Source organism: Solanum tuberosum, unplaced genomic scaffold (genome assembly GCF_000226075.1).
Source record: "Solanum tuberosum cultivar DM 1-3 516 R44 unplaced genomic scaffold, SolTub_3.0 scf00240, whole genome shotgun sequence".
Taxonomy (NCBI): Eukaryota; Viridiplantae; Streptophyta; class Magnoliopsida; order Solanales; family Solanaceae; genus Solanum; species Solanum tuberosum.
The window spans coordinates 255,474-279,191 of NW_006239164.1; the positions used below are offsets into that span (position 1 = coordinate 255,474).

A 23,718-nucleotide genomic window follows, 5' to 3' on the forward strand; every position below is an offset into this window, starting at 1 on the left:
AATCACTTTCGAACCCAACATAAACAACTTTATGAAAAAATTATGTTTCCTTATTCAGCTAACATACAAAACTCGTCTCTTTCTTGCTTTCTGAAGTAATTACTGTTCCCTTTCCTTCGTCCTAGTAGTATTTGTTTACAGAGTCAGCTCTGACATGAAAAAACTGTTTTTCATTACATTTGTTAAACTTTTAAAACTTCCTACAATTATTCATTGTATTTTCTTTTTCAGTTTATATATAATGGTAAACAAAACAAAAAAAACCATCTTTTGTCTACTCTAAAATTACATCAACTTAGGGAATATAAACTACAACGGAGCGAATGATAATTACTCCATCTGTTTTTGTTTAGGAAAAATCCTTTTGGCCAAAAAAAATTTGACATATTTTATCTATGTTATTTTACCTTTTTGATTATTTTTACCCTTTTAACTTTAATATCTTTTTTTAAAAAATGAAAAAAAGATCAGTTTATTTTAAAATAATTTTTTTTTATAGACTTTTAAAATTTCTGGTCAAATTTTCTGGCCATTTAGCATTACTTGTTTATTTATATGTCATTACTTTAGATTTCATCTCTTAAGAAACTAGGTAAGTTTATTATTGTATTATTATTTAGTGTTTACTTGAAGTTAAATTTTCAATAAATAAACATAAATTAATTTATTTTGATTAATTAAATTGACCAACTAATCTGAATTAATTATTTAGCTTTCCAGCAAAGGAAAACCCTTCATCGGAATGTATGTAGATAAAATATTCACTATGAATGTAGTACAAGTTACAAGCATTTTCGAAAACGGGGACGATATTTTCATAAATGAGTAGATAGCTTTATGAAAAAATTATGTTTCCATATTCAGTTAACATACAAAGATCTCTTTGTTGCTTTTTTGTAATCATCAAAATTGAATAATCTCTAGTAATTACAATTCCATTTTCTTTGTCCCAGCAGTATTTGCTTACAGAATCAGCTCTGACATGAAAAAGCCGAAGTTTTTCGTTCCATTTTGTTAAAACTTTCACAATTTCGTACAATGTTTCATTGTATCTTTTTCAGTTTATATATAATGGGAAACCAAAAAAAAACCCATCTTTTGTCTATTCTAAATATTCAACAATTTTTTTGGGTTCCATGAAAATTCCTCCAAAGAAACCTCATTTTTTCAAACCTATTTTGCCAGGATTCAAGGATGGACTTGTAAGTAACACTTTAACTCTGTGTTGTTTTCTTGGATAGTAGTTAGTATTATTTTGTTTTTGTTAAATTTTGTTAAAATGCTTTGATATGTAGTATTTTGTCTATCCTATCTGTTTTGACCTTTTTTCTTGAGCTGTAAGGTCTGAGTTAGGGGTGGCAGTTGAGTTGGGCGGTCTGGGTTTAAATTTGAGCGGGTCAAAATGGGTCAAGACATAACCCAACCAAACCCAAATTTGTTTGGGTCAAAATGGATTAGGTAGCGGATTAGTAACGGGTTATAACTCAACCCATCCAATTTTCACTAAGTTTTAATAGCTTTATTTGTTATTTTATAAGTTTTTAGTATCTAATAAAAAACTTTATTCTTTATTATAACTATATATAACATATAAAATAAAATAAAAAGTTTTCTAAAAATATTTTGACAAGATTTCTCAAAAATCAATTTGGGTTACCTATCAAACCAATTTTTCATGGATTGGGTTAACAAATGGGCGAGTCAGTAACCAACCCAAACCTAAATGGGTTGAGTCAGGTTGGGTTTGATTTTGCCACCCCTACTGTGCGTGCTTACACTATATCATCCCCAGAATCCACTTGTGGGATTACAATGAATACGTTGTTGTATGATGATGTGAAATGAGCTTAAATGAATAAGTGAGAATTCATATAGTCGATCTCAACTTGTTTGGTATGGAGACATAGTTATAAGTGTAGTGTCTTTTAACTTCCATTTTGTTTTTTCGACCTATTTTGATCTTTTTTTTCATGAGCTGTGAGGTCGAAATCCACTTGTGGGATTACAATGAATATGTTGTTGTACGATGATATGAAATGAGCTAAAATGAATAAGTGACAATTCATATAGTCGATCTCAATTGGTTTGGGAAGGAGACATAGTTATAAGTGTAGTGTCTTTTACACTTCCATTTAGAATATCTGGCTAATAAAAAAGGAGGATATCATATTGGGACTTATTCTGATTATATATATATTGTTGTACTGCAGAATATTCCTATAGGTTTCTTGAAGTATTTGAGGGGACAGGAACATATTAAACATGCATTACTGAAAAGTGCTGGTAAAAAGTGGTTGGTGAAAGTGGATGGCCGGTGCTTCAAAGAAGGCTGGAAAAAGTTCGTCGAGGATCATGATTTGCAGTTAGGAGATTTGTTGATTTTCAGACATGAAGGAGATATGGAGTTTGAAGTTTCCATATTTGATTCAACTCACTGTGACAGAGAATATGTAGAGTATTTGGAAGTAGAAAAAGAAGAAGAAGACGACGATGATGATGACGAAGAAGAAGAAGAAAAAGAAGTAGAAGTAGAAGAAGTAGTTCATACTGTTGAAGAGACTTCCATGGATTTTGAATTCAAAGGTGAAGTTATTTAAGGCCTATCTGTTCTCTATTCCGCGTGCTAAACTTCTGTTTTAAGACATAAAACTAGAGTAGAGATAATAATTTAATATCATGATAAATGCAAACAACTACGCCTCAATCTCAAATAAGTTAAGTTGGCAATATTGATCCTCATCATCCTTGTACCATTTAATCCCTTTAAGAAATTTGATTTATTGATGGTGTAACAGAAAAATCGATCCCCAGCATTGAGTCGTCAGATGAGGCTTCTTCCCATTCTGAAGCTTCTACCCACAAACCTTTTGGTCATTCTCGTTTTACATGCAATATTACCTCATGTTGCTTTACATATGGTTACTTGGTAAGTCTCAAAACTCATGAATTTCACGTAAACTCTTCAAGAATTTTTAGGCTAAAGGAAGCATGTGCAACATCTTTGTTATTTTTTTATTTTTTGTCTTTGTTAATATGAACTGTTTAATGATGTGTGTAAATGGTTATACACCATGTCAGCGCATTCCTAAGCATGTCGCATTTGCAAACGGACATATCACGAACAAGAAGTATGATTTGCTTCTAAGAGATGAAAAGCAAAGGTCATGGAATGTAAAGCTACATTCTTGTCAAACTCAAACCTATATTGGAGGTGGATGGCGTAAATTCAGTGCTGATTATTGCTTAAAGGAGGGAGATCGTATTATGTTCGAGATTGTTACTGATGGAGAGACACCTATATGGAAATTTCATGTTGTTACTGATGCAAAAACTCCAATGAGGAAATTTCAGGGTAAGTTTTCTCATCTTGCCAGCCTCTTATTTCCTTGATGATCTTTTTTATTGTCATACGCACTAGTATGCTTATTGAAGTGAGATGAAATGCAAATAGAGATAGTATTTTACGCCACAATTTCCTGTTTCTATTAAGTGAAAAATGTATAGGCATGTAGACTGTATTACACACTTTAGACAACCACACAAAAAAGCAAAAATATCCTATTCAAGATGTAATAATTTTAAGATACCACACAAAAAAATAGGCATTTTATCCTTTTGCTGCTCAGAATTATCGTTGAACTCCAACCTTGGATCCTCTCCCATACGACATCTTTTTTGAACTCCCAACATATAAATTATACAGTAGTAGTCTTATCTTTTGTGTGTGTGCGCTTCACCTACATTTACTTGTCCTTTTGTCACTGCTCCTCCTATGCATGTTCTGTTATCAGAACCAGGACCACAAGCTGTTCTGTTTTTGCCTTTTTTAGGTCCGCAGTTCTGCTACTGGTTGCCCTGGCTCCTCTGCTTATCTGGCATAGTGTTGTGCTTTGGATCTTACTTTCGCGGTTCTGCTGCTTTTCTTTTCCTTCTGCTACCATGCCTTCCTTTCATTGTTCTTTTAAGTGCCCTTGGTTTTAAAGAGTCTATGATGGAAGAATGTTGCTCAAAAACAATACAACAACGACATACCTAGTATGGTCCCACAAGTGGGGAGGGGGGGTGTATGTAGACTTTGGGTAGATTTTTAGGAAGTATCTTGCTAAGCTTTTAGAAGGCTGTTTTTATTCACTTCATTGAGTAGTGTCAGAAATTTAATTTATTGACGATGGAACATACAAACTTAGCCCTGGTATTGAGTTGTCACACAAGGCTAATTCTTCCCATGTAGAAGCTGCTACTCACAAGACTTGTAGTCATTAGACCATAGTGCTTTGCATATATATGGTTTCTTGATAAGTCCTAAAACTCATTAATTTCACGCGAGCTCTCCAAATATCTTCAAGAACTGATTAGATACTTCTCCTTGTTGTGAGAAGAGAGCATTATCTTCATTACTATTATTTTAAAAGTCTTTGAAGACAAATACAACATGTTGCATGACATGAGTCATTCTATGGCTTTAATAGAATATGTTCGAAGATCTAGAAAAGAAGGGCATTCCTTGTCTTCATTTTCCTTCGAGAACCAAGTTGGATTTCCATTTTCTTGTCGATAGATGAATCCATATTCAAATCCAAGCACACTGCTTTGCCGGTTGCTGTGCTCGTATAAACCAAACCCTCGAGTGGTGTAAATAACCAAATAAGTCCAACAAGGGACATCGTAACACAACTTTCCAGAAACACTTATATAAAACAAGTAACCCAAAGGCAATGTTGCAGACATCCTAATAAAGTCGCTTCATCATGTTTCCAATTTTTACCTGTCGGACTGAATGTGTCAGCCTCCCATTCAGTTTGCAAGAGGAGTAAATGTATATACAGCAACACATGATGCTAACATGTGAATGAGAATCAACGTTACAATTGTATTACGTTCATTTGGTTTCGTAAGACCAAACTGATATGTGAAATTAGTAGATTAATCAACTTCTTAGACTTAAAGTAGGAAAGTTATCTTCAGAAAGGTTCTATCTTATTGAACTATTGATATGTTCTTTTGTTCATAAAGTGCTTTTTTCAAATATTGACACGACTTTTTGTGTAATTAGAAAATGCTACGAAAAAGCCAAAGCCTTATGTCATGTCATCAAACAAGGATTTACCTGATGTAGAAGCTGCTAAGGACATGCCTCGGTCTCGTCCTCATTTCATTTATACCATCACGCGCAGTTGCATTTCAAAGTATTTGCTGGTAAGTTGAAAATTTGATTCTATTTTTGTTGTTACTATTAAAAAAAGAAGAAGATGAACTCATTTCGTTATGAGAACTAAGTATTTGTTTCTTTAATAATTTGGAAGTGTTGAAGCATACGTATGAGCTTTTTACATGCAACTGGTTCTGTTTCAGCGTGTTCCAACACTATTTGCACGGGAAAATGGCCTCGACAGGAAATGTACGGTAACGATAAGAGATGAGCAGCAAAGGTCATGGATGTTTAAGCTGTATATTAATGCATGCAACATTTCAATTGGAGGCATATGGCATGAATTTTGCGCTGCTAATTTCTTAAAGGAAGGAGATCGCGTAATGTTTGAGATGTTTTCCAAGGGAGAGGGACTTGTATTGAAATTTCACGGTGAGTTTCTCATCTAATCCCCTTTCTCTTATATTTCATCCACTTTTTTCCTTGATTTATCTAGTTCTTTCTTATAAATCATAGTTACAGTGAACTGACATGTTTTTTTCTTTCTACCCTTGCATCCTTATAGTTTTTCTACTTCAATTTAATGTTCTATTTTTGGATTCAAAATCATTTTTGGATTCAGTTAATAATGTTTTTCAATTTGAAAATTAGATTTGAGAGCAAATGCATCACTTCAGCGCGAACAAAAGAAGCCTAATTTGGATGTTAAAAGAGTTTCCACTCAAGGTTTGGATTACAAGAGCATACCCTTGATAATGTGACTTCTTCTGGTAGTTTCTTCGGTGACTTTAGTCGCAACAAAAAAGTCGTATTTCTTTTTCATGTATCTTTTTTGAATGAAGAACAGGCCTCGAGATTGAGACCTCGGATATGCCTGCTCCAAAAGCACTAGTACCTGCTCCAACATCTGCTAACACTTACCCTCATTTTATTGCTACTATCAAGCCTTATACCATCAGCGGGTCCTATTTGGTGAGCAATTCAAATTAACTTTTATTAAGCCTTTAGTGTCGTTTGGTAGCTAGTAAAGAGACAACTTATTCATGTATTCATGTCTGCATGAGTTACACAACATTTGGTGGCTAGTTAGAAGGTAAGTTATTCCTGTATAAAATCATATGACGTATGGTTTGCAATTTAGGAACCTGCATAACTAACATGTATTATGACAGAAATTGTGTAGTATCTTATGCGGGTTATAGAAGATGACATAACTAATACATGCATGATTCTAACCAGCTACCAAACGACTCCTTAATAGTTAAGATTTTCGGTAGTAACTTTTTTTTTTTTTTGTATTGATACACATACTGGGATAAACTTGAGCAGTGTCTTCCAATGGCTTTTGTAAAATCAACTGGCTTGATGGATCGACGTAAGATGATTCTCACAGATGAGAAACAGAGATCATGGCCAGTTCAGCTAAGTCAAAGGGTGGATCGCTTTGTAATTACCAGGGGATTTCAAAAGTTCATGAAAGCAAATGGTGTCCAAGTTGGAGATACTTACAAGTTTGAACTCATCGACAACAGAACATTGCGTGTAGAGTGTATTTCCCTTGTGAGTTACTTCTTTACTTCCCCTTGTTTTCATGATAAACGACTTTCCCCTGTGGTAGCGAAATGAAAATGAGATTTTTGAAAATGTGATTCTTCTGATATTGAACGAATCTCAAAAGATTTTATATATCTGAAAATGAATATGTAGCTTAGATTGATGGCAAAGAGAGTCTTATGTTCTGCTAAAAATATATTTTTGCAGGTAAATATGCTGTGAAGGATGAAAAGCATGAGAGAAACCACAAGGAGCACTGAAGAATATGATGGTTTTGTTTTTTTTGGATTTACTGCATGTTGGCTAATCTAAAGAAAATGTACTTTGATTTTTGTTCTTCAAAAGCCATTTGATTTTTGTTCTTCAAAAGCCAAACATGTTTTTGTATTATGCTTTTAGCATTATTAACTCTTGAGATTAAAGTCACACTTTTGGTTTATATCATGATACCAGAAGAAAAAGAAGAGATGAATTATGGAGTATTCTTATCCATGTAAGAGTGGATATGGATGGCTTTTTTTTTTTTGTTGTCGAGAGATTTGACATTATAACTTCTCAATCTTTATACTCCCTTAGTTTCAATTTGTTTGTTGTACTTTTCTTTTTAGTATTTTATTTTCCTTTTTGGCATCTCATTAATTCTAACTTTCCACTTGACATATTTAAGACTACAAGGTTAAAGGATATTGGTACATTCTACGTATCATTAGTTTTAGATCACAATATTCAAAAGTTTTTTTTACTTTCTTTAAATCTGTATCAAGTCAAATCAGACAAACAAATTAAAATGAAAGAAGTAATAGTTTATGTTTTCATCATTCAAATCAAGTGTCTTAGTAGCTTGATACCCTTAGTTGTTGGAAACTCCGAATATCACCTTGTTCATGTCCAATAAAATCATTGTACTCTACCTCCATTCTTCACACATTTTCACCATCTTAAAAACGACATTAAACAATCTAGTTATCCATTTCATACTTGTAATACATAGATATATCACCAAATTATAAGCTTACGCTCTTTCAAAATTCCACCAAAATCTAATTTGACCTGATCGTTATTTTCCTGAGCATTGTACAAATAACATATTTAATCTCATCAACTTTTATACACTTACCATACTCAAAATCATAACGCCTCTTTTAATGCTTTGAATCCCTAACATGTCTCTATCCTTTTTTCGTTCAAGAGTTTATAAAAAACATTACCCTTTCCGTCTAAGTTATATTTTTTTTAAAAAAAGGAAATATGTTCATAGAGAAACATTTTCATTACAACCAAACACACCTTTGTGTGTAAAGAAGAAAGTGAACACTTTTTCTGTACAGTAATTTACCTTTCTTGAACCTCCATGAAAATACCTTCAAAGAAACCTCACTTCTTCAAACCAATTCTTCCAGGCTTCAAAAATGGAATTGTAAGTATTTTTGTACTACTAATACTTTCAACTATTTCATGTCATTTTGGGACAATGTTACCCTAATTATACATGATTTTGTAGAAAATTCCTATAGGTTTTTTGAAGTATCTGAAGGGATACGAGCATATTAAACGTGCTGTACTGAAAAGGGGTGGTAAGAAATGGCGGATTAAGCTGAATGAACATCGATTTGAAGATGGTAATTGGGGAAAATTTGTGGAGGAGAATGATTTGCAATTGGGAGATTTGTTGGTGTTTAGACATGAAGGAAATATGGAATTTGAGGTTTCTGTATTTGATTCAAGTCATTGTGATAGAGAATATGCAGAGTATCTGCAGGAAGAAGGAGAAGGAGGAAGAGCCCGGACTGTTGAGGAAATTTCGAAGGAATTTGAGTTTAAAGGTAAGATTTTTTAGTGTACATTAGTTTATACATGATGAATTTACTAGTTAAATTAGGTTTTGGGTCTAAAAGCTAGCTCAAACAGAAGAGGATTGCCCAATAGTTCATGGTTCTGTGAATTCACTCCTTCAAGCTATACTATGTTAAATTAGGTCTTAGCATAAGTCTCAAATTGTTTATATTAAAAATTTGTGAAAGGGCGGTGGATGCAGAGGTTGAAGTTTGTGGGTTCCTCAATGGTTTTAAGTTAATAAAACAGTAATAACTGGGTTCACAATTCGATAGTTAAAGATGTTTAGCTGATTTGTTAATAGATATACAATGTTTGTGAAGAAGTTATTGGGTTCCCGTGAACTTGCATGATGACATGTGTTAGATTGTTTGTGTTCTGATTGTAATCATTTTGTCACATTTTATTTTCTGGATTTGGATTTGTCTACAATTAACAATGTAAGGCTTTTTCCCTGTGCAGAAGCTGCTACTCGCAACCAATCTCATGTTGTATGCAAAGTTAGAGCCTATTGCCTTTCAAAATGTTACTTTGTAAGTCTCGAAATTCCTTTCAAGAATCTAGAGGCTAAAGGAGACGTGTGCACCATTTTCTTTGCTTCCCCTCTTTGTTTATTGGTGGTATTTACCGTGAAAATATGAAGCTTAATTGTATGTTTGATGAACTGTGCAAATTGTTCAAAACTATTTCAGCGCCTTCCTGGAAAATTTGCAAGGGCAAACGGTCTCATAAACAAGAAATGTAGTTTGATTATTAGAGATGAAAAACGAAGGTCATGGAGTTTAAAGCTATATACCTCCTATTCTCAAGTCTATATTGGAGGTAGATGGGCTGAACTCCGTGATGCAAATGACATAAAGGAGGGAGATCATATAACATTCAAGGTTGTTGCTAATGGAGAAATGCCAATATGGGAATTCCATAGTAAGTTTTCTCGTTTAAGCAACCTCTTATTTTTTAACAATCTTTTTACTTTGTTGTATACACTACACTGCAACACTTTATTACATCTTCAGTTAAATTATTTCGTGTTTGGTTGTTCAAACTGTAAAATGTGTTCTTCATAATAGCTACACTTTAAAATTTACCCAACCGAACAGTTGGAAATTTGATTTCAAATAAAAATCTTTAGAGAAGCAGTTTAGTCCTCAACCTTTATGCAGATATATTGATGACATGAGTGTAGTAGTAGTTTATGATCTTCTAAAGGAAATAAGATCTTTAAAATAGTAGTTCTACATACTTCTTCTTTTGAATCAACAAGTAGTCCTTCATACTGTAATTACTGAAACGAACGTTAATAGCATAAAAATATTAATAAATTGCTATATATCATAGTACAATTAGTTTATACTTGATCAATTGCAAGTTAATTCCCTTAACCTTAAAAGAAGTTTGAGTTTTTTTTTTTTGGTTCTTTTTTTTAGATAAACACTTAGCCAAAGGATGAGGTGCATGTTTAGATGCTATTCATACTTTAATTGTAATCCTTTTGTCATAATTAATTTATTGTCATATTTTTCTTTACAATTAACTATTCAAATGTTCTTTTGTTCATGTTTGTAAGTATACGTTCGATTAATATTTTTGACATGACTGTGTAATTAGCAAATGTAACAGAAAAATCGAAGTGCAACATCATGTCATCACACGAGGCTTTTCGCAACATAGAAGCTGCAAAAAACATTCCTCTCTCTCACCCTCATTTTGTTTGTACCATGAAATCATATTACCTTTCGAAGTGTTCTCTGGTAAGTTGTCGAAATTAAATTTTTCTTCCATTGTTAAAAATAGAAAAAAGGAAAAATAGAGAGCTCATTTCGTCATGAGAAATTTTTTCAGAGTGTGAAGCATACATATGATCTCGTTTTTGTGAAACTGATTATAAGCTGTTTCAGCGAGTTCCAGTCTCATTTGCACGGTTAAACGGTCTCAGAAACAGGACATGTACAATAACAATAAGAGACAAGCGCCGGTCATGGACATTTAAGCTATATGCCCGTGGGGTAAACACCACCATTGTTGGCGGATGGCACAAGTTCTGCATTGTGAATTGCTTAAAGGAAGGAGATTACTTAATGTTTGAGATACTTGACAATGGAGAGAAGCCAATATTGAAGTTTCACGGCAAATTTCTCATCTAATCCCTTTTTAAAAATTCTGTTTTTCTCTCTTTTCGCGTACCTGTTTCTTTCTTTAAATCATAAATACAATAACATCATACTTCACTTTTTTTTATAAGGATCCTTACTAGTGATTAAAGATTCTCTTTCTATTTGTTGTTACCTCATAGTTTCTATGTCTTGGATTTCAAAATACTGGACACAAATTTTGTTAGTGAAAAATCACCATGTTTGTTCATTTATTATTATATCCTTTATGTTTTCTCAAGTTCAACAAAACCCGAGCTCATATTGGAAGGTTCTTATTTATGAAGTGTCTTATTTAGATGATTTTTAGTGAATGTTTTAAGTAAAAGTATTTACACAAGCCTTTTCTGCTTTCTTGAGAGTACCAGTTACTGAAAAAAGCTTTCGAGTTTTGTAGAAGATCTTTTTGAGCGACTTACAATATCGGTTTTATTAAAGAAATTAACTTAGTAGTATATTATGAGATAGGATTTTCCTTTTTTCAGCTACAGTTGACCTTCCCCAGTCCCGAAAAGAAGCTCTATGTTTCTGAGAGTTGAATTAGCTCTTATCAAATTCTTTTCATCTCTTCTTTTCCCCTCAAAAATTTTACTTTTCCTAATGTTTATTTTTTGGTCTTAAATATTCATGTTATGTTTCATTCTAACATTGTTGTGTCAATTTAAAAACTAGATATGAAAGGAAGTGCATCACCTCAGCCCGAAGGAAAGATGGTCAATTTGGACGCTAAAAGTGTTTCCACAGAAGGTATGGATTCCAAGAGCAAGACCTTTTGTTGTTGTATCTAATACATTTTTTTTTCTTTTCATTTCTCTGATTCCATCTTTCCTTGTATTTTGAGAGTAGCAACAGGCGTTAAGATTAAGACCTCATACGTGACTGCTCCGAAAGTACTACCTGCTTCAATATCTGCTAATGATGCTAGCCCTCATTTTATTTCTATTATTAAGCCCTATTCCATCTTCAAACATTTTCTGGTATGTTAATTTGAATCAATTGTTAAGATCTTCAGTAAGAGTTTCTCTTTTTTTGTGCTGACACGATATTGATCTATGCAATGGGATTAAACTTGAGCAGTATATTCCATTGGCTTTTGCAAAATCAAATGGCTGGATGAATAGACGTTTTGAGATGATTCTCATGGATGAACAACAGAGATCGTGGCCAGTTCGACTAGGGCCAGTGTCAGATGATCACATCGGAATTCACATTGGATGGCAAAAGTTCAAAGAAGCAAATGATGTCCAAGTAGGAGATATCTATAGATTTGAACTCATCAACAATGAAAAAATACCTGTAGCCTATTTCCATCGTGAGTATTTCATTACTTCCCTTTATTTTTCATGATATCAATTTACCTGCACCCAATGTATAGTGTTTACACCAAATCAATAAATGCATGACAAGCATCGTTCATACACACATTCATCACTCAAACCATGGTTACTTTAACTTTTAGGTGCTAAAGTTAAATATCTTGATTTGGTGTAAACACTATGTGGGGTTAATTATATACCTATTTTCGTGATCTTCCTCCGTGCAATACATCGCGCTTTTAAACTCCCTTCATATGAAAATTATGACACACTTTGAAAGAGTGATGAAGTTTTAAAATTTGTCCTACAACCTTACTTTGATATTAATAGTCTGTGGAAGGTTTTATATAGTCTGCATGTATTGTCAAAAAAGGCCAATTGTTCAAATGCCCTACAAGGTCCCCCCCCCTGACACACACATACACACAAAGAAAATCTAGCTTCACTTCTATTATCAGACTCCTTGAGCCAAGGGTCTATCGGAAACTACCTCTCTACCTCCCAAGATTCCCAAGATAGGGGTAAGGTCTACGTACATTCTGCTCTCTCCTGACCACTCGTGGGATTACATTGGGTACGTTGTTGTTGGTTTTATGGAATCAAGTCTACGAAACTAGATATATTGCAAAGAGAGTCTATGTAATCTTAGAAGAATTTTTTCAGGTATATATTCTGGAAAGGATGCCAAGCAAAGCCCTTGACAAGTTAGTGAAGCAGTTGGTGATGGGCAAGGGAAAGGAGCATTGAAGGTGATGCTTTGGTTATACTACATGTTGCTCTAATCTCAACAGATAATGTACCTTCAGATTTTTTTTCGTAACGGAGAAATCCTCGAGGTCCGATGGTGCATGGTTCAAAGCTCGGTGAATAATGGATTTTGAACCTGTAACGTGCACTAAACCCATAAATCACGTGTTGTGCTCTTACCACTAAACCAAAGTTCGAGGTCCAAGATGTACCTTAGATTTAATGTTCTTCAATTACCCTCCATTTGATTATGACATGTACATTTTACTTCAAATTCAGTGATCTTGTAAGTTGCATTTTAACCAACTCAAGCTCATAATAAGTGTTTATTTACATAATTAGAAAATAATTAAATTTATTTTTTAGATTTGTCCTTATTTACCTATCTAAAAAGTCATTTGAACAATTTTCTATAATATCATTAATTAAGGTTGATTTAGCTAAAAGACCAGTTTGGACATGATTTGAAGTTAGGTTAATTTTATTGTTTGGATATATAATTTGAATTTCATAATTAAATTGTATTTTTTTTATAAACATAAAACTCTCATAATTTGTTAAAACCTATCGAAATTTTCCTTATTCTCATACTATGTTACCAAATGAGCAATTATAATTCATAAATAAAAATATTTGAATATTCTAACACAATGTATCAATAAATTTACAAAGATTCACTAGTGTAATGAATCAACAATAGTAGTAACTAGCTATTGTTCGATAAAATCCTCCCATATGATACTAACAATTTCTTTACTTTGAGAATGAGTGTTTTTTTTTTGTTAATGAAGTTTAAAATTATGATTTTTTTTATGAAATATAAATTTATAGGTCAAAATTTTACATTTTAAAAAGTTTGAAATCGTAATTTAAAACAAATTGTAAGTCAAAAAGGTGCACAAATTTACAAAAAAAAGGGGTTCACGGGGGTAATAGGACTTTAGTTTAGTTAAGGTGTGTCTCTGGAATTTCGGTCATAGTCTAGGGGGTACTTGTATATTTTTCAAAAAAATTATAATTTAAATTCGTAGTTACTCGCTCGGTTCCATATTAAGAATTTGTAAAATAATGCACATCTATTAAGGAAAAAAAAATTTTATGACATAAATTAAACATCAGTTTCCACTGTTACCCATTTTTAGTTATTGCTAAACTATTTTTGTAAATAAAAATAATTCAAAGTAAAATCATAAATATAACTAATAAATTTCTTAAGCTTTTATCACCTAGAAAATATAAATAAAGGAACAAAAAAAGGTTTAAACATAAATACCCAAAGAGCAATAATATGAACCGGAGAAAGTACCTGATTTGAACGCAGGGTTTTCCATTCCTTTTGTAACTTTTCAACTTCTTTACATGAAAATCCCTCCAAAAAAACCTCATTTTTTAAAACCTATTTTGCCAGGTTTTAAGCAACAAATTGTAAGTAAAATACTTTCAATTTTTCCTTAGGGGTCTGCTACATGTGTGAGGGAGTTTATCACAGTTTTATTGATTATTTGGGTGAAAATACTTGTATGTGTTGATACTGATACATAGCAAATCGATACTTAAACTCTTGTTTTGTGTTGTAATTTATTTAAACTCTTGCTATTTCATGTAAATACGACTCCTCACTGACTTTATAGTGGATCCATGAGTTGAGTTTGTTTTATACCTGGTAAGGTATAAGAAAGTTTTGACAGAGTGGGTGAGACGTTGTATCATGATGAGGCTCATAGTGCATGTGTTTGCTTTTATCAAGTAGTTTTCCCTTAAAAAATCCTTTTTTTTTTGTTTGATATGTTGATCATAGTCGTTATAGAGAAAAAAAGTTGGTAAGTGTTTCGAGGGTTGAGTTAAGATTCCTTGTTTATCGCTAAAATTTAGTTCAACCTGTCTATTTGACACCTCTAAGAAAATAGTATTAGCATTGTAGAATGATCCAGGGTTTAAACTTGGTAGGGTCAACCTTGATCAATACACTTTCAAAATCTTGGATTACGAATTTAATATTTGTCGATATTTTAGTGTAACATGGTTTTTTGGAAACAACCTCTCTACCTTCATAAGGTAGTGGTAAGGTGTGTACAGTCTACGTACCCTCCCCAGACCTCACTTGCGGGATTTTACTGGGTATGTTGTTGTTGACATTTTAGGAATGTTCACATGCTTATTTGCATTGTGTGTTGAAATTGATAATGATGGGACAAGGCCATTTTAATCATACAAATTGTTGTATTGCAGACAATTCCTGTAGGTTTCTTCAAGTATTTGAAGGGACAGACGAATGAATATGCATTGCTAAGACGGGCAAGTAAGAAGTGGTCCGTGAAGGTGAATGGCCGGCGACTGGAAGATGGTTGGGAAGAGTTTGTAAAGGACCATGATTTACAATTGGGAAATATTTTGATATTTAGACATGAAGGAGACATGGAATTTGAGGTCGCCATCTTTGATTCAAGTTGTTGTGAGAGAGAATATGAACAAGGAGTTCATGGAAGAGAAGAAGAAAAAGTGTGTATTGTTGAAGAGTCTTCCAAGAAATCGGAATTCAAAGGTGAACTTCTTTTGTTCTGTTATTTGTTTCCTATATGGAAATTAATTATTTTCTTATTTTGATGCAAAGTATATATAAATAGTAATAATGCCATTGCCGATATGAATACGAGGAACAATTTTGATGATGCTTACTTCATTTAGAAAAACTAAAATAGAAATAGGAAAGTGAGATGAAAAGATTAAAATAAATCCAGGTCTAGTATGGGCCATTAAAGAGAAAAACACCTCCTTGCAAGATTTTTCTCTATTCACAAGACTCAAACTTGAGACATCTGGTTAAAGGTGGAGGAATCTCACCCGCAGCACCACACCATACTCCTTGAGGACTTGACTTTAGAAGGCGAAGTAACACATAAATTTATGACTATAGTACTTTTCATGTATCTTTCAAATATGTAAATTTACTTAATAAAAGAACATAGAGAATGTACGCTCTAATTCACACCCAAAATTAGGTGTATTGATCCTCGTACTCCGAGCCCTTTCACTTATATTGGGACAGAGGGAGTAGTTTATTTCAACTCATATGACAAATATTTGCATTTAACTGAAAGATAGCCTCTAAGACATGGTATATCTCATTGAAGCTACTGTTTTGTAATTTTGTTGGTGGAGTTTTATTTTTGAGAAATTAACTTAAGTAGTTGTTCGTCCAAAACAAAATAGAAATATTATTGGCCGAGCAGTCAAATGTGTAACTTCCTTTTTTTATATATATTCTTTTCTGACATCACTTTGTGTGTAATTAACAAATGCAACAGAAAAACCAAAGCCCAACATCAAGAAATCAGGCAAGGGTTTCTCCAATGTAAAAGCTGCTTATAAGGACATGCATCTCAGTCGCTCTCATTTCATTTGTACAATTAGACCTTATTGCCTTTCAAAGTATTGTCTGGTAATTTCACAAGTACATTATACTTTTACTATTATGCTGGGAAAAAAACGGAAAAAGATGAATTTGTTTCCTACATAAGCTTATGAGAACAATTATCTGTTTGACAACTTGGAAGATTAAAACAAACATACATATTGATTGTTTATTTGTGACTGCTTATAAACTGTTTCAGTGTATTCCAAAACAATTTGCACAAGAAAACAGACTCATCGACAGGAGATGTGAGATAATTGTAAGGGATGAGCAACGATCATGGACGTTTGGTGTGCATACAAGCGGCAAAAACACCTTCATTGGAAGTGGATGGCATGAATTTTGCCATACAAAATGCTTTGAGGAAGGAGATATCTTAATGTTTGAGATAGTTTCCAATGGAGAAACACCTATCTTCAGATTTCATGGCAAGTTTCTCATCTAAAACCTTATCTTAAAATTATCTCATCCAGTTTTCTACTGTTTACTTATTTAAATTAATTACGATGAGATGAAATTATAGTTACAAGGATCCTATCTAGTTATCAACTTTTGTATGTTCACAATCTCTATGGTTCGAATTATAATTGCTAGACACACATTAGAAAGACCAAGAGAAAGAAGAAGAGGGTCGCATATGACCGATTAAGGATTAGATGGGGAGGCCTTACAGAGGCCAAATCTCGGGAGATTAGGGAGAAGTTGGTGGCTATGAGGGCTTGGGGGAGTTGTGGGGACGCAAATAGTATGTGGGGTAGAGCAGTTGGCTGCATCAGGGAAGCAACTAGAGAGGTGTTAGGGGCCTCGAGGGGTCTTTTTGTGTGTGCTTCATCTACTCTTACTTTGTCTCTGTCACTGAGCCTCTGAATTTTTTGGTCAACACATGTTCTGTTAACTGACCTTGATTGATATTCTGTTCAACGTAGATCTGCATTTGCCATTTTTTAGCTCTAGGATTCTGCCATCTTCTAATCGATTCCATTTTGTTGCCCTGGTCGTACATTATCCCTTGCTTGTTCGGTATAGCATTTTGTTGTGGATCTTATTACTTTATCTTACATATTTCTCAAATTCTTATGAAGTCCTACAAATGTTCAATTCCCGTGGTTCAACAGAGGACAAATTCTTACTGTCTAGAGACTTCTCTTATTTGAAGAATGTGAAGGAAGTATATTGCTTAGAAGCAATGTACACGTAAATAATATTGCTCTGCTTTTTTTCCTTTTGAAAATTACTGTTACTGTGAGAAGCTTTTGAGTGTGTGGTAGAAACCCCTTTGAGCTAACCTTGGTACTCCTCAAAAGTATGTTGCTATTAATCACTTCATCGAGTAATATCAGAAAAGGTACTATCTGTATGACTGTATATGCCCAACAGATAATAGTTCCTTTCTGTTTCGACTTGATCTTTTTTTTTTTTTTTTGGTTTTAAATTCATCTTCAGTTTCAGTACTGATGTTGTTGTTTCAATTAACAAAACTAGATTTGAGAGAAAGCCCATTTCTTCAGGCTGAAGTAAAGAAGAAAGATTTGGATGCTGAAAGAATGTCAGATAAAGGTTTGGAAAGAACCTTTCTAGTTATGTCAAATATCCCTGTCTTTTCGTTACATTTATGATTGTAATGTTTCTTCTTTTCTTGGTTACTTTAAAGCAATAACAGATGCTATGCTTGAGACCTCGGACGTGAGTACTCCTAAATCACAAGAAGCTGCTGATGCCAACCCTCATTTTATATCTACTATTAAACCTTACACCCTCAGATTTCCTGTTTTGGTAAGAGTGATTTTAACAAATTTAGTAACAACTACCTTAGCTAATTTTCTTCTTTCTTTTAGTGAGAATGCGGTATTAATCTATATATTTGGGATAAATTTGAGTAGTATCTTCCAATCGCTTTTGCAAAATCAAATGGCTTGCTGGATAAACGCGAGTTGATTATCATGGATGAAAAACGGAGATCATGGTCAATGTGCCTTGGGCAAATTGACAAGCGCCACTTTGGAATTAAAAAGGGATGGCGAAAGTTCATAGAAGCCAACGGTGTTCAAGTAGGAGAAACTTACAAGTTTGAACTCATCAACAATGGCAAAATACCTATAGTTCATTTCCATTGTAAGTATATTTTTTGAATCTTCTTTTAGTTTCATGACTTTGATGTTTTTATATATTGATGTTTCATAATGTATAACAATTGATATATATGATTTTTTTCCCATGATTATACAATTTAGTCTCCAAAATTTAGATTCTGTACTGAGGCTATGTTTTGTTTGTAACATTTGTAGGTAAATATGAAGCAATTGGTGATGGGAAAGGAAACTAGGCACTAAAGCTAGTGGATATAATGTTTTTGGATCTACTACATTTTGCTATATCTTAAAAAAAATAACTTTGATAAGTTGTATGATATGTTCTACTTCTATTTTGAAGTATCCTCTAATGCATGATTACTACTCTCTTCCCGTTTCAATTTGTCTGTCTTACTTCATTTCAATTTGTTCGTCTTACTTTTTTTTGTTTGTTCTTTTCAAAAAGAATATCTTTTTGATAATTTGCTGCAATCAAATTGTTTTATACTTCCATCTAGGGTTGTTCAAAATCGAAACATAATGGATAAGCCAACCACAAAAATTAGTTTATTGACTTATGGGTATTAAGTTATCGGACTAACGGTTGGTGAACAAGTTAATATATTATTTGTGGAGAAGAATTACTCAACTTTCTTATTGAGTAAACCATTAACCTGCTAAGAGTTAATATAAAAATTGTAGTTACGTTTCTATAGTAAGTATATTTGTTAAATAAATGCTTACGTGCATGCATCCTCAAAGTTTAGACTTTCATATAATTATTTTGTTTGATTGGAGATTAATATATTGGACTATTGGTGAATGAAAGTAAAAAAAAAGGAGTATGAAATGATTGAGTCAATACACCGCCGATAACTTAATTACTAATCCGATATTTAACCAATCGATAGTTTATTTGTTGCCTGATTAGTATATTTAAAAATTGATATTCAATAGGCCAAACGGGTAAAGTATAATTATCCGCTTGATCTGTCCAATAAGCATAAACAATCTAATCATGGTAGAAAAAAAAGAAGTTTTTAATATATTTAGAATTTTTTTAATTATAAAGCCAAAATTTTGGGATTGTAAATATATGGAAGGAATTGATAATTCTAATCATGATTAAGATTCTATTTTAATTAATTAAATCTCAGTTATTAATATTAAAACTACGTTATGTATATTTAATTCAAGCAATAACTCGACGAAAATGGAAAGAAGGAAAAAAAAAATGGAGCCATGGAGGAGGAGCAGAATCCGAGTTTACAGTTGATCAACGAGAAATTTTACAGTTTTTTTTCGAGGATCCGCTTAATAAACCCTAAACCTCGAAATGGAGAGGAGATTTAGGAGAGTTAATCAACTGAGCTACTAAGATTTTCCGACTATCTGGTATTTTCTTTACTTGATTTTTTTTTTCATGTTGTGTCTGTATAAATTGAATTACTACTTACCAATCTACTGTAATTTTGATTTTGCAAACAGGAAGGGCATTTTTGTTGACTGCCATGAAAATAGCTTCAAAGAAACCTCATTTTTTCAAACCAATTCAGCCAGGTTACAAGCATGGTATTGTGAGTTATCCTTTTCGAAAAAAAAATCATCTTTCCTTTGTTTACTACTCGCTTTGGTCCCAATTTATCTGACATATTTTGACTTAGATACAAAGTTTAAGAAAGTAAAGTAAGATTTTTGAAAGGGGAAAGTTTAAAGTAATTTTTTTTCCAATTATAGAAAGGTGGCATTCTTTTTGGATGAACTAAAAAGAAAAGTGTAGATGTAGTATATGTTGCATGTATGATGATGTGGAGGTGGAAGAATTTATCCCAGTAAAATTTGAAAGATTTAGTTTTTTTAATTGGGGCTAGTTTATGTTGTACTGGCAGAAAATCCCTATAGGTTTCTTGAAGTATTTAAAGGGACTCAACCATATTAAACATGCAATACTGAGAAGTAGGGGTAAAAAGTGGCTGGTGAAGGTGAACGGCTGGTGATTACAAGAGGGTTGGGGAAAGTTTGCTAAGGAGAATGATTTGCGATTGGGAGATTTGTTGATTTTCAAACATGAAGGAGACATGGAATTTGAAGTTTCCATCTTTGATTCAAGTCATTGCAACAGAGAGTATGCAGAGTATCTGCAGGAAGAAGAGGGCAATAATGTTGAAGAGACTTCGAAGAAAGTGGAAAAAGGTAACATCTTTAGAGTCCCTTAATCTTAACATAAGTTTCAAATAGTTTAGATTAATATCTTAAATAGATGTCTGGGGTGGTTGTTTAGATTAACATCTTTAGAGTCCCTTAATCTTAACTCTGTGCAGAAGCTGCTACTCACAGCTCTTGGGGTCAATCTCATTTTGAGTGCATTGTTAGACCATATTCCGTTTCAAAGGGTTTCTTGGTAAGTCTCAAAACTCATTTCCCGTTAACACTTCAAGAAATTTCAGGCTAAAGGGAAACATTTGCACCATTTTGTCTTTTCCCTCCTCTGTTTATTGGAGTTATTTACAGCAAAGTATGAAGCATATCATATATGCAAATTGTTATAAATCATTTCAGCGCTTCCTAAACAATTTGCAATGGAAAACGGTCTCTTCAACAAGAAATGTGGTCTGATTATCAGAGACGAAAGACAAAGATCGTGGAATTTAAGGCTTGTTACCTATGATTCAAGTGTCCGTGTATTTGGTGGATGGAGTGACTTCTGCGCTGTGAATAACTTGAAGGAGGGAGATTATATGATGTTTGAGGTTGTTGCTAATGGAGAAAAACCTATATGGAAATTTCACTGTAAGTTTTCCATTTAAGCAACATCTGTCTTTTTGTCAACGATCTTTTTACTTTGATATGTACACTATGACACTATATGGCATCTTCGACAAAATAATTTGGTGTTGGTTCTCCAAACTGTAAAACATGTTCTTCACAAATAACTACGCTGTTAAAAATTTACCCAACCAAACAGTTGAAAAATTTAATATTGTACTTTCTTTTTAGTTGCGTTTTACTTCTTATAACAAAGTGCTGCCTTTGGCTCATGTTTATGTATTGAGACCTCTAAATTAAAGGCAAGCTGTTGCAGTCTCCATTTGGATAAATTTTCATATTTTTTTATTTAAAACCTTCAAAGAAAATTCATGTGGATTAAACAATATTTGTCAAATAGTATCAATACAAGTACTTTTTCTTGAAATGAGTGTAATAGAGATGCATAAACTAGTTCTGTAGAAGACCTTTGCGGTGAATGTGTGTGTTTTGGTTAGTTAAGATGGTCATCGGTAAGTTCTTTCTAGACCGTCAGTTTTTGTAACTGTTTAAACATGTTGCTTAAAGAGCATGAAATACAATACTTTTAACTAGGGACTCAAGCTTGTTATGGATTCTATTTTGATGGCCTTTCCGACACCCTAAGAGGAACATGGCTGAAATTGGAGTTAACATTTTGTTGGCACTGCTAGAGAAATTTCAGCATATATGTTGTCTATTCAAGTCTAATTTGCTGACTTAATTTCTCTGGTATGCTTCAGCAAAGACTTGAGAAGTATTGAATAAAAATCTATGTGATATAAGTATTGGTATATTTACTTTTATGAGCAAACCAAGTAAAGAAAGAGTTACATTAATATTGCAAATATCATGTGCATAATGATTGTGATGTTTCTTTTTTCTTCTTTTCTTCTTTTCTTGGTTACTTCAAAACAATAACAGATCTTAGGCATAAGACGTCGGACATGACTACTCTGATATCGCAAACACCAGCTTCAACATCTGCTGATGCCAACCCTCATTTTATATCCACTATCAAACGTTACACCTTCACAAAAGCTATTTTGGTAAGAGTGGTCTGAACAAATTTAGTAAAAACCTTTGCTATTTTTTTCTTTTTGTTGTGATAACGGCGTATTGATCTATATATTGGGATAAATTTGAGCAGTATTTTCCGATGCGTTTTGTGAAATCAAATGGCTTGATGAGTAGAAGTGAGATGATTCTTGTCGATGGAAAGCAGAGATCATGGTCAGTGTGGCTTGGGCAAATGGAAAACCACTTTGGAATTAAATGGGGATGGCCACAGTTCAGAAAAGCAAATGGTTTTCAAGAAGGAGATACTTACAAGTTTGAACTCACCAACAATGGCACAATACCTATAATTCATATGAGTATTGCTTTATTTCTCTTTAGTTTCATGACTATCCTGTGTGATATGTTGTTATTTTTCCTTTTTGTCCCTTTTGTTATTAGATTATGGGAGTTATTGTGGAACCAAAAACAATTTTTAACACAATTTTGAAGGCTTCAAATTATTTTGATTGTACTGTTAATGGTCAAATTTTTAGCTGACCTTGATTGGTTAGAGAGTAAATGGAGACTGTTGAAGTAATTCTATTTCTTATAGTCAGTGTGTGAATTTGTACTCTGTGTGAGAGTGCAAGTCCCTGTATTGTGTACAAAAAAAAAACAATTTTTATTTTGTGTTGATATTGTATCATGTTGTATCAAATGTCCAAACAATTGCTTACCAAATTTTCCATATAAAAGGTCTACCTTAGACCTCTATGGTTATGTAAGTAAAGCTTTGTACAATTCAGTCTAAGAACTGAGTCTATGTTTTGTTTTGAAAATTGTAGGTAAATATTCTGGGAATTAAGGATGCCAATTGCCAAGCAACACAGAAGTCATTGCAGATGATATGAAGCATTTGATGATGGGCAAAGAAATTAGCATGTGTTGTACTTTTGTTTTCAAAGTATCCTTTTCATGCATGATAGTAATTAGATTATGGTAGCCTTTAGATCCGTGAATGAGAAATGAAGAGATGTTGTTCCATATCGGAGGAAGGAGAATAATTAGTTTTGAATAAATAGAAAAGAACTTCTCTGTAACTTAATGAGTTGGGAAGAAGGCAAACATTTTGTCATCGCTCAGCTTGAATTCGGATTTGGATTATCTGATTGATTGATTAATTGTTGGAATGGTTACACCTTTTCATCACAATAAGTCAATACTTATTTGTTAGCTATATATACTACGGCATTGCTTCAGAATTTGTTATGAATTTTTGAAATATATCTCCTCTTTCTATAAGTATTGTTTTCGAAAGAAATAGAATTGTGTGCTTTGTTTGGTCGTGGCACTTGATTTATGTTGGAATTTGAAGTATTGTTGTTCCAACACGGGTAAATTTTGTTTCATTTCGAAAGAAATAGGTTCATGTGTTTTTTCTGTGTATGTCTTACCATTTGTATTTCAAAGACTAAAATTATCGTGATTTTATATCTCCATTAAGAGATCAAGATCTCTGTAATTCTTTACTCGTCTTTGAAGAGTTGTTAAGAGGGAAACATACATTCTTTTTTGAATGGACTAAAAAGGAAAGCAAGACATTCTTTTGTATCTTTTTCTAGTGTTTATTTGGGGCAAGTTTGTGTTATATTGAAACAACCTCTCTACCTCCAAGGTAGACATAAGGTCTGCTGCGTACACTCTA

General features: G+C 33.1%; 4 protein-coding genes across 9 annotated transcripts; all 4 read left to right on the forward strand.

Moving 5' to 3' along the window:
- The first annotated feature begins 7,942 nt into the window (after nucleotides 1-7,942).
- On the forward strand, nucleotides 7,943-13,060 carry LOC102604776 (B3 domain-containing protein REM10-like). Of its 6 annotated transcripts, none has more exons than XM_015313248.1 (10): nucleotides 7,943-8,120; nucleotides 8,205-8,526; nucleotides 8,999-9,069; nucleotides 9,229-9,460; nucleotides 10,145-10,287; nucleotides 10,435-10,663; nucleotides 11,359-11,433; nucleotides 11,536-11,663; nucleotides 11,764-11,998; nucleotides 12,376-12,657. In XM_015313248.1, the coding sequence occupies exons 1-10, from the start codon at nucleotides 8,055-8,057 to the stop codon at nucleotides 12,519-12,521; spliced, it is 1,647 nt and encodes a 548-aa protein (XP_015168734.1). In that variant the 5' UTR covers nucleotides 7,943-8,054; the 3' UTR covers nucleotides 12,522-12,657. The 6 variants fall into 6 exon arrangements, with proteins under 6 accessions (XP_015168734.1, XP_015168735.1, XP_015168733.1 ...); XM_015313249.1 differs by having other exon boundaries at nucleotides 11,539-11,663; XM_015313247.1 differs by having other exon boundaries at nucleotides 11,533-11,663; nucleotides 12,376-12,656.
- A 983-nt stretch (nucleotides 13,061-14,043) lies between these two features.
- On the forward strand, nucleotides 14,044-16,619 carry LOC107062535 (B3 domain-containing protein REM10-like). Its single transcript, XM_015313255.1, has 4 exons — nucleotides 14,044-14,174; nucleotides 14,979-15,291; nucleotides 16,055-16,188; nucleotides 16,361-16,619. Exons 1-4 carry the CDS (start codon nucleotides 14,109-14,111, stop codon nucleotides 16,604-16,606), a joined length of 759 nt encoding a protein of 252 aa, XP_015168741.1. The 5' UTR covers nucleotides 14,044-14,108; the 3' UTR covers nucleotides 16,607-16,619.
- Nucleotides 16,620-17,615: 996 nt separating this feature from the next.
- LOC102596470 (putative B3 domain-containing protein REM15) lies at nucleotides 17,616-18,548 on the forward strand. The gene is made up of 4 exons (XM_015313236.1): nucleotides 17,616-17,718; nucleotides 17,822-17,934; nucleotides 18,042-18,273; nucleotides 18,447-18,548. The coding sequence occupies exons 1-4, from the start codon at nucleotides 17,616-17,618 to the stop codon at nucleotides 18,482-18,484; spliced, it is 486 nt and encodes a 161-aa protein (XP_015168722.1). The 3' UTR covers nucleotides 18,485-18,548.
- Nucleotides 18,549-20,338: 1,790 nt separating this feature from the next.
- Nucleotides 20,339-22,947, forward strand: LOC107057730 (B3 domain-containing protein REM17-like). The gene is made up of 6 exons (XM_015313256.1): nucleotides 20,339-20,423; nucleotides 20,552-20,631; nucleotides 20,790-21,020; nucleotides 21,939-22,063; nucleotides 22,165-22,390; nucleotides 22,859-22,947. The coding sequence occupies exons 3-6, from the start codon at nucleotides 20,810-20,812 to the stop codon at nucleotides 22,876-22,878; spliced, it is 582 nt and encodes a 193-aa protein (XP_015168742.1). The 5' UTR covers nucleotides 20,339-20,423; nucleotides 20,552-20,631; nucleotides 20,790-20,809; the 3' UTR covers nucleotides 22,879-22,947.
- Nucleotides 22,948-23,718: the final 771 nt, after the last annotated feature.